This window comes from Drosophila innubila, chromosome X, assembly GCF_004354385.1.
Source record: "Drosophila innubila isolate TH190305 chromosome X, UK_Dinn_1.0, whole genome shotgun sequence".
NCBI classification, from domain to species: Eukaryota; Metazoa; Arthropoda; class Insecta; order Diptera; family Drosophilidae; genus Drosophila; species Drosophila innubila.
The window spans coordinates 18375746-18391239 of NC_047626.1; the positions used below are offsets into that span (position 1 = coordinate 18375746).

At 37.4% G+C, this 15494-nt stretch overlaps 1 protein-coding gene across 4 annotated transcripts in view; it reads right to left on the reverse strand.

Annotated features, from left to right (window-relative positions):
* Window positions 1-7080: 7080 nt before the first annotated feature.
* The window catches only part of LOC117793516 (AF4/FMR2 family member lilli), a 59831-nt gene continuing 51417 nt past the window's right edge, over window positions 7081-15494 (reverse strand). For all 4 annotated transcript variants that reach the window (XM_034633839.1, XM_034633841.1, XM_034633842.1 and 1 more), the window contains 5 exons: window positions 14595-15491; window positions 10043-12888; window positions 8774-8933; window positions 8073-8241; window positions 7081-8012 (listed from right to left, as the gene is read on the reverse strand). In XM_034633839.1, the coding sequence (XP_034489730.1) occupies window positions 7805-8012; window positions 8073-8241; window positions 8774-8933; window positions 10043-12888; window positions 14595-15491 (4280 nt within the window). In that variant the 3' untranslated portion in view covers window positions 7081-7804. The remainder of the gene's footprint in view (window positions 8013-8072; window positions 8242-8773; window positions 8934-10042; window positions 12889-14594; window positions 15492-15494) is intronic.

The window sequence follows — 15494 nt, forward strand, 5'->3', positions numbered from 1 at the left end:
CATGTGTCGTATGTTTATTATTATCAACTTAAGTGAGTCCAAATCCCTCCCAGCAATTACGTAATGAATTCACAATTAATAATTTTTTTTATATATATTTAATAAAATGCACAACAAGCTCACAGAATAATTACAGAATAATTAATGCATTCACGATTTGCTAAAACGAAAATACATGATTTTGATCATTTCGTTATTAAAATATTGCTCAGTGTTTTATAAATTCATTAAGTTCAATCTCATGTGTCATACAGCATTTCCACATTATTAATAATTTCAAATGATATGACCATTAATTAATGTCAATTTACGAGCCCTCAAATAATGTGAATGACACGAAGCAATAAATGTATTTACAGACAGGAAGTGCACTTAAATTTATACCCTATGTTCATGAAAAGGCCCATAACGGAAGTGATTAATATATACATATAAATTGCAATCCTGAATGTCTTTGGTCACTATTTACTGTCATTTAAAAAGAAAATCACAGAATCAGAACACAAAATGCAGTTAAAGCTTCCGGTTTAATAAATTTGTTACCCTTTTTTTTGTTGGGCAGATAAGGTTTTTATAAAGAAAAACGCTAAAACCGTAATAGTCAATAGAGAACATTCACCGCATTTTATGTTCTCAATATTTCATGCATAATTCAATGCGATTTCTTTTGAAGTATTTGCTCTGGAAGTCATCCCAAGTCTGCCCTATATTCTTAGGTAATTTGGGAATTTAAAATTATACATTATAAAAAATAAACTTAAATCAAAACTTTTTATTAAAAGTGCTAAGAGAGATTTAACTAGACGAATAACGTACAATTCGGTTTCAAACTAATTTGCAATTTAAAACGATTAGCTTAAATTATATTCCGGAATACAATTGAAATTAATTCTAATTCAGCTTTTCGCCATTACGTTTTCACTTTTACATATAAAATCTCCCTTTTTTTAATTGCCTTGCTTTAGTTTTTTTTATTGCAGAGCCTGTTTTAAGTACCTAATGTATAAATTCAACCAGTTAGTTACAGAATTTTCTCATATACAACTTTTAACTCGTATTAATTTACTAGTATAAAAATGTTTCATCGTTTTCTGTTCCCAATTGCAGACAGGGGCATTCAGTTATTAAATAGTTCTTAAATCAAACTTAAACTGTGTATGTAACCCTGACAATAAAACGAAAATCAGCATCATAGCTCAAACACTTTTCGAGTTATAAATAGTTTGTAAGACAGTCTAAGGCTGTAATTTCCCACACAGTTGAACAACTTAATAGACTGTCAACAACATCGTCACCCGCAACATACAAATACGCCATGAGAATGAGTAGTACATTTAAGGCCCGAAACCGCCCATGTAATTAGCCTAAAACGAAGCAAACACATCAAATATTCAAATGTGGCCCAAAGAGGGGCTTGTAAATTGTAGCAAACACCTGTTGATAAAGCACGAGCTTCGAGCTATCAACTGACTCATACAATAATGAGCTCATCTATTCAAAACAAAAATGAAAACAGAACGCCCAAAAAAGATATTCTGTATCTTTATATGACTATACCAGATACACGATCATTTAGATACTAATTGGTAGGTACATCTGCGACTCACACGAATGCGAATACGTAAATGAATCCGAATACGTATGCGAATACGAGTAAGAGTACTCACAGTGCTTAAATGTACCATGGCACAAAATGTCAATATAGTTCATATTCATTTAAATATTAAAGGTCCAAAGCACTAGATCACACAGTGTTTATCGATCGTTTCTTATCGAAAATAACATTTATTGTAAGTCCGATCGGTTTTAAAATTCTATTATTAACTTATTCTGAAAATTATGAATATAATTATTTTGTTAACTATTGTATAATAAAGTTGTTCGTGTTTTTTATATTTTCTAAATCGATCATTTGGCCCCACTGTGCGTGACATATATATGATACATTTCATGCTAATTTTCATTGAATGAAAAGACTATTATACTGAAAAAAGTGAATTTTATATATATTTTTGTTAATTTAACATTATGTTAGTTTTATGTGTACTTGCTAGATCGATCATTGGGCCCACTGTGCGCACTGGCATAGAGCTTGACAAGCCTGCCGCTGATTTGTATACAGAGGTAATTGGCCTGCGGTTGTGAGAACATGAAAATGAATTGCTGACTTTCTTTAAATATGAATAAGTAATTTGCCTAAGCCTGAGAACATGCAACAAAACGACAACAGCAACAACAACAACATCAGCAGACGCAACAAATGTTGATGTGATTAACTTAATTGCGGTCGCAACTAATTTAAGTTTGAGACTCAAGTTTCGAGGTTTCGCTTTGAGCCACACAAAATGCGTCAATCTCAGGTCGACTAACCAATGTCAAGCCAGTCAAGCCAACCCTCTAACAAGGGGGTATACTCCACAGAACAGTACGTGCAACATTTATAGCTCAACTCCCGGGCTCTACGTGAATTGGATGGTTATCGGCCTTGGCTAGACCGCCGCGGAACTTTGTTGTGGGCGTGCGTGACTGACGACGTGCTAATGGATCTGCAGCTGGAACTGTGAATGCGGTTTCTCAAAATTCCCCCCACACAACTCCCAGTTCCAAGTGATTCGTGTGAGTCGTGTGAACTTGACATGGCTGCCATTGCAACCAAGGTTAATCCAGGTCTATCAAATTAAGTGAAAATCAAAACATATTACGAGTATCATTTAAAATCAACTTGCTTACGTTACAAATCAACTAGATTATTGTAATTACTTTTCGCTGTGGTCACTTTAAGCCACTTATAAAACACTTTTCCATTAGACATCAAAATTTTAGAAAAAAGAAGTAGTGGGAAAGACTTTAGTCGATATCCCGACCATAGGATACCCGTTACTTATTTCAGTATATTTTAAAGTACTTTAAAGAAAATACTACCTAATAAAAACAACTGCATACTTTTAGGTGATTGTATTGAAATAATGACTTTATTAATACCTTTGGTTAGCTATTACTCCCGTTTAACTTGTCCGATCTTGCTGCGGTTAAGTAAGTTATTTACCTTAAAAAGCGTATTAACTTAACAACTGTGGGTGTGGTGACTTTTCGGGGGCGGAAGGGGGCGTATTCATCAGAGATCAAAGTTATTGAAAAAATGTCAAGGGGTAAGTATGGAAAATCGGATGATAGATGGCTTAGAATCGAAAAAATATCAAATTTTCTAGATGATAAGAATTTAAATGCAGAATCAATTTAGAGGCCAAATCATGATCAAAATGGCATTCCGCTTGAAAATCGGTTAAGTTTTGATGAAGTTATGAGAGATCAAAGTGTTTGAAAAAATGTCAAGGGGTAAGTATGGAAAATCAGATGATAGATGGCTTAGAATCGAAAAAATATCAAATTTTCTAGATGATAAGAATTTAAATGCAGAATCAATTTAGAGGTCAAATCTTGATTAAAATGATATTCCGCTTGAAAATCGGTTAAGTTTTGATGAAGTTATGAGAGATCAAAGTTATTGAAAAAATGTCAAAGGGTTAGTATGGAAAATTGGATGATAGATGGCTTAGTATCGAAAAAATATCAAATTTTCTAGATGATAAAATTTAAATGCAGAATCAATTTAGAGGCCAAATCATGATCAAAATGACATTCCGCTTGAAAATCGGTTAATTTTTGATGAAGTTATGAGAGATCAAAGTTATTGAAAAAATGTCAAGGGGTTAGTATGGAAAATTGGATGATAGATGGCTTAGTATCGAAATACAAATTTAAATGCAGAATCAATTTAGAGGCCAAATCATGATCAAAATGACATTCCGCTTGAAAATCGGTTAATTTTTGAAGAAGTTATGAGAGATCAAAGTTATTGAAAAAATGTCAAGGGGTTAGTATGGAAAATTGGATGATAGATGGCTAAGTATCGAAAAAAAAACAAATTTTGTAGATGATATAAATTTAAATGCAGAATCAATTTAGAGGCCAAATCATGATCAAAATGACATTCCGCTTGAAAATCGGTTAATTTTTGAAGAAGTTATGAGAGATCAAAGTTATTGAAAAAATGTCAAGGGGTTAGTATGGAAAATTGGATGATAGAAAATTTGTATTTTTTATTATGCCTTAAAGTATGCCACAAAAAATCAAATAAATTATAATACTCGAGATAACTTACTTGTGTGTACAAATAATGTTAATTACCATTTGATGTAGTCTCTCACCCTCCAGATTAAAACCAGTTTGCCAAAAAATACATTTATTTGTCTAATAAACAATATTTTGATTTTTATTGACCTTTTTCGTGTTATGACTTTTAATTGCTAAATGTATTACTTCGTTCATAAGCATTGTTCAAACATTTCAATTGCTGTAGACGACATTAAAAAATAAACATGTAAACAGAATATCGCTTTTGATCTCATTTGGGTAAATGGGGCAATTCTATTGATGCCTGTTGCAAGATGCCCAGTGGTAAAAGGGCAGCACAAAAATTCAACTTGATTAATAAGTAGGAGTCGCGTCCATACATAATAATTATACAATAATATTTTTGCTTCATGTACTGTTTGTATTTGAATATAGAATATGCATTTAACTATTTTTGGACAGTTGGAAACAAATTACAAAATTTCATATATATGTGTGAAGGTTGGGTGCATGGGATTAGGGGGAGGGCGGGATGGGGAAACAATCATCATTTGATTTTGGTTTCATTTTTGCTACTTGCTATAATTAATTGATAACATTCGTTTCAAAAACCATAAAATTTTGTTAATTTACTCATTTTTGTTACGTTACATTTTGTAGATTGGTATTTTCATAAAACTTTCTTCAGGCATTCTTTGTGTGTGTATGTGTTTTGTTTTGACTGTACCCAACTTGTGCCGTTATTCAATTGCTGATCAAACGCAACATGATCAAAAAAACTTACTATTATACAAATATATGAGTTGTTTAACCGCATTTGGTTATTTGTTTAGTATTTTGTTGCTCTCCTTTTTGTTGTTATTCTTGACCCATTGTCTATAGAAATATATATATATATGTTTATATATGTATATAGTGTTGTATATGTCTGTATATGTATTGTAGACCTGACCAGCATGCTACTCTGGCCCAATATATACACTTGTTGTAATTGTGTGTTGCATGTATGTATCTAGTATACACGTATATGAGATACACGATATCGTACAAATATAATTCGCAATTTTTATTCTTATAATTTTTTTTTTTATTTTTTGCTAGTTTCTTGCTCTCTGTATACCTCTCAGTGTTGTAATTGAATTAATTCTCATGCTCCTGCTCGAATACATTGTGCTGGACCATCGTTCGTGCCCCTACCCTTTACCAAAACCCATATTATCGTTACCATTCCCTATATGGTCCGAGTTGTAAACTGTCTTGTTATTTTTTTGCTTTTGTTTTTTTTTTTTGTTTTGATATTTATATGTTTGTTTTGTATTGGTATACATGTTTCATATGTTTCTGCTATGCTCCCTAAATACTTGCTTATACTTTATATGTGTGTGTATATGCGTGTGTGTGTCTGTGTGTGTTTATATATAAGAGCGGTCTACCTTTATCGCCATCCTATTGCTAACGTCTGTCTAAGCCACACACATAATCGTTTCTCTATGTTTCTCTAATGCTCTACATATAGCTCTCGACACGCCTACTTTAGCCCCCTAAATGCTTATATGTATGTTTGTATGAGTGTATGTATTTATGTATTCGCATTATGCTTGCTACTATTTTTCTTGGCACACCTTCAACTACTTCATATCAAACACAATTAAATTGATGAAAAAAACTTCTTTTATAAGCTCTAATGGCCTAAAAGTATGCAACAGAAAACAAAATTAATTCAATTTATTTCTCTTTCAAAAAAAAATTAAATCATACAATTTGGAATATTGTTTTTGGTTACGTCAGGAATATAAAGAATCTGGATTTCAAAATTTTAAACGCTGTTTTAAAAATTTAAATGAAGTGTTTTTTTCAATTAAATAATTAAGCCAAATTTTTCTTTCTGATTTATTCCTAATAAAAGTATACTTTGATTTTATAAGGATTCTTACACCAAATCCTGCAAAATAAATTCAAAATCTTAATATAATAGTGTGAAATTGACTTTTTTAACTATTTATTTTATCGAAAAATTATAAAATGATGCTGTTGATGAGTACAAAACAGGTCCGCTCAACTAAAATCGCAAAGCTTCAAGGCCTTTCCAACCAAAGGCAACTCATTATAATACTGTCAATAAAATCTAACAAATCGGACTTAAAGATTAATGAAAATATTTAATTGATCAAAAAATGGTGCTAAGCTTTTTTAAAAATACGCAAAGATCGATTAAAAATGGATTTTTATTTAGGGGCTTTTGTTTTTATAGCATAAAAAAAAAGAATTTAGTAAAAAATAATAATGAACATAATGATAATAATAATATTTATAATATATAGATAATACACTGTATATATGTAGTTTGTGTGTGTGTGTGTTTTTTTTTTTAAAATTAAGTGCATAAATTATTTTGTATTTGGTATAAAACAAATGTTTTTAATTGCTTACGAACTAAAAACGCTAAGCATTACAATTAAATAATATAATTAAAGTACATGTTGTTAATGTATGTGACTTGTTGTTGATGTTGTTTGTTTTTCATATAACTTTTACTCTCCATTGTTTATTAAGGATTTTTGTTACTCAACTTAAAGATAGTGCTTGAATTATGTTAAGAATATAAATATATATATATTTATGTACTATATATACTTGTTTATATGTAATTATCATAAAAAAAATTGTAGTATATGTACTTAATTTGGTCTAAATTATAAAAACTATACATAATTTGTTGCAGAAATCAAATTTCTCAAAGTATTTTGCTCAACATAAACTAAACAACATAAAAAAAAATTGTTATGTATATGTTTAATGATTTTCTCTTCACTTCACTTTTCTTTACTTTAATTTTCATTTGTTTTGTTAACTTTTATATTTTTTTTTTTTTTGCTTACAAAAACTAACAACAAAAAAACCAACAGCGCGTAGAATTGTGTTAAGTTTTTTTCATTTTCATTTTCTTTTTCTCTCTTTTGGATTTTGTTTCACAAAGAAATCTCTTATTCTTCTCCAATTAGCAGAGCGTGTGCGCAAAGTGTTTGCCTGAGCATTAATTTTGTAGAGTAGTTTTAGTTGTAATAATAATAATTGAAATTGAAAACAACAAAGGAAAAACAAATAAATCAGGGTGTTAACAGTGTAGATAAAACTTAAGATTGTTGACTAAACTCAATAATAAATACAATTAACTTAATAACAAATTGTGTGTGTGTGTGTGTGTATTTGGATGTGGGTGCGTGTGTGTGTGTGTGTGTGCGTTGGGCGCATAATAAATAATAAATTATGTAAATTACATATACAATGTAAATCCGTTGAAAAACTGCGTGTTCTTGCGCACAATTTCAGTTACATTTCCCTTTCTCATTTTCCATTTTCATTTTGCTCTTCCCATTTTGGTCGTGTGTGTGTGTGTGTGTGTGTTTGTGAGTTTTTTTTTTTCTTGTCTTGTTTGTCTATGTATTGTTGCAATTGTCAACAGTTGTTGGTTTAGCATCGATTGACCTAATCCGTGCGATCAGTCACTCCACCGCACTCGCCTCTTATACGCTAATGGAGCAAACGTATCCTAAGTTTTCCATTTTGTTTTTCTATCAGCTACTACATCTGTGTCTGCTTTTGTTGCGGATTCCTTTTCCGTTACTCTTTCTATATCCTTGCCCAATTCATTTGGCTGTTTAAACCGGCGCTAGCTGCACACCAGCGCGTTCTTTTGGGGCAATTTGAGCAGGCGACGCGTTCGGAACTCGTAGGCGCGTCGACAGAACATGACCAGCTCCGGATTCGTATGATCCGGTACAGTGCGTACCGTAAAACAATTTGCAGTATTGCTGCGTCGCGGCACAATGCTTACATCTTCCACATCCTCCTCGACGGCGCGCAGACGTCGACGATATCTAAACAAATAAATTGTTTTAATTACAGATCTCAATTAATTACGACAAAATACAATTTACCTGCAGTACTCGCTAAAGGTCAGCACGTAGCACTTATCCTCTATACAGGCAACCGAATTGTGATCTCGATGACGCGATGCATACACTTCATCCGGACAATCATTGCGCTGCCGGCCCTGATCCGTGTGCTCCGGTCGATAGTACCAGAGCAAGGACATCATCATCTCGCCTGAAATTGTGAGGAATTATTAGAAACATGGCTTCAAAAAAATTAAAATAAATAAATCAATCTGAGCAGATGTAATTTAGCAAATAGTTTAAATTAAGTGGAATTAAATAGCTTAGCACAACGATGACTTAATAAAGTAAATTAACTAATTCATTACATATGAGACGATTACTATTTAATTGCTGACTCAAATGAACTAGTTAATTGTACTACTTAAAAGACCAAATTCCGCAACAAAATGCATTTAAAAACAATAATGAAATCTGCTTAAGCAACGTTTTGTTTGTGTGCTTTTAAATTTTTATTATTTTCTTTAGCATATTTATTGTTATTTATTTAAAAAATTCTACAATTTTATTTTAACCATTTATAATTAATCTAGACTGCCACTGAAATAATTCCCACACTATTTCAGCTAACATTTTAAATATAATGCGATATTCACATTAACAAACATGTTCAACTTGACATGCAGATAAGCTGAGAAATGAAGCTGTTGAGTATGAACATAGTACATTACACGGTAGCTTACCATCCTCGGGATTCTGCCAGAGATGCGCCACCTTGGCGACATAGGGCAGCTCGTTGTCCTCGTTGGCCTTGAGCAGGACACAATCTCGCGTCCTTATGATGTCGCCCTCCACATGCCGCATCATTGGGTAACAGGTGCGCAGCACCAACGGATCATCACTCTAAGAGAAAGAAACACATAAATGGAGTTAGCTATTCAGATTTGCAATTGTATAGTTGTGCCTAAAAGCATAATCAATATTTTTCTCACTAGCATTTGTACAAATAGTACTAATGAAATCGCAGTAAACTAGCATTGAAAAGTATTGTGATAGTAAACTGATTTTAAATTACAAAAATTTAAAAATATCAATAAATACACTCAGAAAAATGTGCCATCCTAAAATTCGGTACGACCGTACTTGAATTTATACCGTTTTGTTCTTAAAATTTTAAGATTGCTGTGTTCTAAAAATCATGAATTAAGTTTGAATCAATCTTAAATTTAGAATTCCGACTTCACATTCCTATGGCAGCTGTCCGAAATAGTAGTCCGTTTTTATCCAAACTTAGTCAGAATATATAAGACCATGGCAAATATATAATCCGTGAGTCTTGTAAAGATACCTCCAGAAACAACCGTTATTTGTACTAAACTAGTTTAAGTTTTTTTGTACTTAAAATAGTTTTTTTCAAGATTGAAAGAAAGTTAAAAATAAGTTCGTTTCGTACTAAAAACAAGTACGTTTTGGAATTGTTTCATTTACATTGTCGCAGCTTAGAATTCTCAACTGGTTCTAGCGACGTCAAAATGACGTAAAGATTGAATCGCTGTTAAAATCAGCGCCTATTCCGAAAGGTCGCTAACCAAGAAAATACACCATTATTAAATGGTATTTAATCTTGGTATTTTGCTTAATTTTAGTACACATACTAGTGTATGTTTTAAGAATAAAACTAATTAATCATGACAATGTTTTGTACTAAAAACAAGTACATTTCGGGATTAGTTCAAGATTTTTGTGCACTTAAAGTAGTGTTTTCAATTTATTCCGACTTGAATTAAAATCAAAACGTACTTAAAGTATACTCAAAAAATCTAATTTTAAAATTTTTGTACTTGCGACAACCGAACTTGAAATACGATTTTTGTTCACAACTTTAGAAATTCCGAACTTGGACAGCTTTTGAGATCGTTTGTACTTGAAAATGGTTTGATTAAGTACGGAAATCTTGATTTTTTTTCTGAGTGTAGTTTATTGGTAATTGTAGCTACAATTGCTGCACTCACATTGAGAAAGACGGCGCCTTGGAAGGGTTTGCCCGCCCACATCCATCCGTTGTTCCACTTGGGCACCACATTTGCCCGCGTCGCCGGTGGTTGAGTCTCGTCCAGCTCGAAGCTGACGCCGCCGGGACGCTGACGTTGCTTCTTTCGATTGCCAAATTTGCAACGTGATCGTGCGCGTTTCGTATGTGTTGTTGTGTGCGCGTGACGTGCTGGAGTGGCTGGTGTTGTTGTTGTTGTTGTTGCTGTTGTTGTTGTGATGGGCGTGGGCGTGGCTGTTAACATTGAGGCGTCTAGAGGCGTCGAGGGTACCAGGAACTTGTGTTGCTCATCGGAATGTTGCTGAGGCTGATTTGTTGTCGCTGCTGTTGCTGCTGCTACTGCTGCTGCTGCGGCGTCGGCAGCAACTGTTGCTGTTGCAACAGCAACTGGCACTGTGGGCGTGGCATTGCATTTTTGTGCTTGCAAATCTGCTGTTTGATACTCATTATTATTGGTCTCGGCAGTTGCAGTTGCAGTTGTTGTTGCTGTTGCAGTTGTTGTTACTGCAGTTGTTGCTGCTGCTACTCTGCGTCCCTTGACCGTTGTCGGCCTGACCTTGGCCTTGACTTTGACCTTGGACTTCACCGGTTGCCTGCGCGGCTTCTTTGCCGGCGGCTCGACGCCAGCTGAGGTAGACTGCGTTGACAGCGACGTTGCCAGCGATGCAGCGAATGCAATTGTTGCTGCCAGCGGTTTTTTTGTCTCCGACTTGGAGCGTTTCTCAACTGCCGGCTGTGACTGCTGCTGCTGCTGCTGCTGTTGTTGTTGTTGTTGTGTTGGTGCCAGCAGCGGGGATGGTGTTGTCGGCGCATAGAGGCCAACAGTTGCCTGACCGCGACAACTGTTGCCGCCGCTGCTGCTGTTCAGCTCCGGATCACTGAAATATCCCCGCGTCAACGTTGTGTCCAGACTCTCGAGCAGATGCAGTGCAGCAATTGCTTGCTTGCGTGGACGCACACGCTTTGGCGATGCACTGGGCGAGCAACCGCTGGGCAGACCCAATGTTGTTGTTGCCTGCTCACAACAGCTGCCATTGTCACTGGTGCCCGTTGCAACAGTTGCCACTGTGGTTGCCAACGTCTGTTGTGCTGCATTTGTCGTTGACTCCTGCTGCTGTTGTTGCTGCTGTTGTTGCAGTTGCTGTTGCTGTTGTTTGCGTTGTTGCTGCTGCTCGAGTCGCTGGGCACGCAAACGTTGCTGCTGCCGCTGTGTGAGCAACAGTTGGCGTCGCTTCACATATTTGGCAGGTGTGCGTCCATAACGACGCACAAACTTTCGACCAGGACACAAATAATTCTTTGGCTCCGCCTGCTTAATGAGACTCTTATAGCTATGTGCCTTGGACTTTTTGCCCTGTGTTGCTGCCGATGCCGATGATGACGACGACGACAGCAACAGATTGATGCGCTGCTTGTTGTTGTTGTTGCTGCTGCTGATGTTGTTATTGTTGCTACTGCTGATGTTGTTGTTGTTGCTGCTGCTGCTGCTGCTGTTGTTGTCGTTGACGCTAACGCTGGCATTGTTGCTGTCATTGTTGCTGCTGCTGCTGCTGCTGCTGCTGCTGGTGGGCTCTGTTAAACTGGGCTTGTCTGTTTTAGTATTCTCGATTTCCAACTCTGGTTCTGTTTTGATTGTTGGCTTCAGATCCGGCAGTTTGCTGATATGTGTGTTGCATGTTGCTGCCGTTTTAGCTGCTGCTGCTGCTGCGGCTGCGGCTGCTGTGACAGCTGTTGCTGCTATATCTTCGTGCTCGATTTTGATTTTGGTCTCCGCTTTGATTTCCGCTTTAAGTACAAAAGGCAATTGTGGTTCAGCTTCAGCTTGTTTCAGCTGCAATTGCAACTGCAACAGTTGCTGCTGCTGTTGTTGTTGTGCTGCATAGACCATTTCTCTGGCCATGCTTTTGCCAATGCGCGCCTTGCGTGGCATTGTCCCTGCGTGTGCCACGCCCACAGTTGGCGGAGGCGGCGTGGTGCCCGTCAAGTCATACGATTCAATATCCTTTGATTGTAGATGTTGATGTTGATGCTTATGTTGCTGTTGATGTTGCTCCTGCACCTTTTCTTTATCTTTATCTATTAACTTGTCCTTATCCTTCTCATGCTCTTGCTCCTGGTCCTGCTCCGAGTCATCCAGCAATTTGTCATCGCTGGCGCAATAGCTTTCGGGTGGTGTCGGTGGTGGCATCACATGCGCCTCGTATTGCATTTTCGTCGTGTGGTTGTCATCGGTTTTAAGCTCCGTTTTGACCAGCATTTGGCACTGGGTGCCCATGTTGTTGGTGGTTGTTGTTGCTAGAGTTGCCACTGTTGCTGTCGTGTTTGTTGCGGCTGTTGCCGTTCCAATTATTGTTGTCGTCATACGCATAATGTTGTTGTTGTCGATTTTAGTGTTGTTGTTGTCGGTGTTGCCATTTTTAACTGGGCCTCTACTGGTAGTCAGCGTTGACGATGTTGTTGATGTTGTTGCTGCTGTTGTTGTTGTTGCTGTCGTCGTCGTTGTTGTTGCTGTTGTAGTGTTGCTGTTGCAGTTGCTGACAGTCAATATGTTGCTGCTCTCGCTGCTCACATTGCTGCCATGCACTGGCATATTGCTGCTGTTGCTCGTAGCACTCAGCAACAAACTGTGGTTGTTGCTGATCGTCTTGTGCGTGGAACTGTTGTTGATGTTGTTGTTGCTGCTGCTGCTGCTGCTGTTGTTGTTGTTGTTGCTGCTGCTGCTGTTGCTGTTGCTACCAATATGAGGCCCAGTATGGACGTTTTTTGGACACGATTGTTGCATTGGACATGGACACTGCGGCGGGTACTCTACAATAAGAATTTTAAGAGAAGAGAGAGAGAAAAACACATGAGAATTTGTTGCAACTTCAGAAAAAAAAGTCAATTTCAAACACGTATTATCCATGCGATAAACTGATAGATTCCCTATATACTAATATTTTAAATAACACATCTCAATTAGTTTATAATTTTATGCAACCTGACCTAAGTTAGCGATATAAGGACATATAAAGGGGTGCCACAGAATATTAAACCAACCGAAAATATCTTAAAATGTCCATACATTTTTGGGAGATTTTCGGTTGATTTCGATCCATACATTTTTTTGAGATTTTCTGTTTCTGTGGCAACTCTGATAGCTGTCATACAAACAAGCGGTGAAAACTTAAATTCTTGTTGTGAAATCTTTTCTGTTTTCAATTATGTATTTTAACTTATTTGAAATCAAGGCTGCAAACCTCCAAAATTTTGTTAAAGTTTCGGTTTTGCGGTTCGAACCATAGATCAAGACATCGGTTCGGTCCGCGAAATGGTTTATATACCCCCTGAACCCAAGGTTTGGGTTCGAGCTAGGTTCAATTTCATGCAAAAAATATATGAATTCTTATACATTTTTCTCTACTTTTTAAACGAATTAAATTTTTTTTTTTAAGAAATCAAATTTTGTTGATAACTTAAATTAATTTGAAGATTTAAATATGACTTATTTTAATCCGAAGTTTCAAATAATTGCGTAGTATTAGAAAACCTTTAATTTTTGTAATTATTTTTTTTTCGAACCAAACCTTTTATTTTAGAAAGCGCTTCGGTTTAGGTTCGGGTTCGCAAGGTAAATAATCTTAAGAGTTCGGTTCATGATCCGGTTCAAGCCGCTTTAAAACCCGAACCGAAGCGGTTCTTCGAGTTTAGGTTCAGAACCGATTTGCAGCTTTGCTTTAAATAAAACGATAGTTTTCCAAGTTTTAAAGTATTTTTCAAATCAACAGTTGTCTGCAACGATATCGTCAGCAGTTATTTTTACATACTGGCTTCACAATGTCGCCTTCTTCATCGTCGAAGAGAAAACGTCGAGATCTTTCGGCACAAATAACTGACAAATAATTTTTGAACCTAGCCAAAAAAAAAAAAAAAACAACACACAGCAATTGCGCTAAACACACATCATTTATGAGCCAGTTTTGTAGAAATTAATATAATTCCCTATGTGATTGTAGATGCTTTTTTTTAAAAAGTTCACTGTCAAAATATGGCTGATTACCGTCGGCCTAAAACTGATTTAATTCTGATTAAATGCAAACAAGCTCATTTAGTAAATTAATAAATCCCTTTCTTTGTTTTTGTGATGGATTCTCTAAGCAAAAATAATTTTCGTTTACTTTCAATGGTTGTCAAACACAAACTAAATGGCGCAGCTTGCTCAACATTTGACAGTAACTAGTCTATTAATAGATGGCAATTGACAAAAGCAGTGTTGCATTTAAAATTGCTGCGCGGCAATTTCAAAAAGTCACCCTTGTATTTATCGATTCCTTATAGGACAGAACCTATTGAAATTAGACTAATAATTTCATCATGAAACAGGCTAGTAAAGAGATTTGCGTTTAAATTAAAAGACAGAATGAGACTGATTCGATTACTGGTTTCAAGTCTTATTTGCTCTGGTGTTTATCGATTATCGATTATAGGTTATCGATGTGGATCTGACTGAGAGTAAGAACCATACTTTTCCTTACCCATATACGGACCCTGCAGCCCTCTCGTATAGCACTGACCGGCGGCACTGCCGCCTCCGGGACTGTATCCGGCGTAGTAGCTGGGCGGACCCGGATAGTGTTCCAAATGCTGCGGCTGATGTGGATGAGCCGGAACCAGTTGAGTGCCCGCTGGAGCGGATGTTGCACCGGCTGCGGCTGCTGCAGCTGCTGCTGCGGCGGCGGCAGCGGCGGCCGCTGCAATTGACACCGGTTGCTGTTGCGGTATCAAGCCACCCTGGGGTGGCGGGGGCGGCGCCTGTTGCTCGTACAGCTCCGGGGGCGGCGGATGCGGCGGACCGGCGTGCTGATAGTACGGATAGCGTCGATAGGCGCCCGGCGGTGGCGGCGGCGGTGGATGTGCAGCAGGATGAGCTGATGACGGCGGCGGTGGTCCGCTCTGGTAAACCTTGCTGGAGAAATAGGGCTGATAGGCGGGCGGGGAGTAGCACATGACCTCGCCCGGATACGGCGTATAATAGTTGGGCGGATATGCCGTCGAATAGTGCATCTGCGCCGCGTGCATGGAGCGCGGATACGGCACACCCGGATGACCGGCTGCAGCTGCCGCCACGGCGCTAGCGCCTGGATACGGCTGCTGCTGCTGCTGTTGCTGCTGTTGTTGCTGCTGTTGTTGTTGTGCTGTTGTTGCTGGATCAACCTCTGCGCCCGCTGCCTGCTGTTGTGGCTGTGCAGCGTCGGTAGAATCGTCCTCTGGTAGCTTCTTCACAGGCTGTTGTTGTTGTTGCGATGCCGCGGCGGCGGCTGCTGCCGCTGCTGCTGCTGCTGCTGCTGCGGCCGCTGCTGCTGCTGAATTTGCTGGCGGCGGCGGCGCAATGACATGCGGGGAGATCAGCGGACCCGCCGGCTGATAATAGCCTG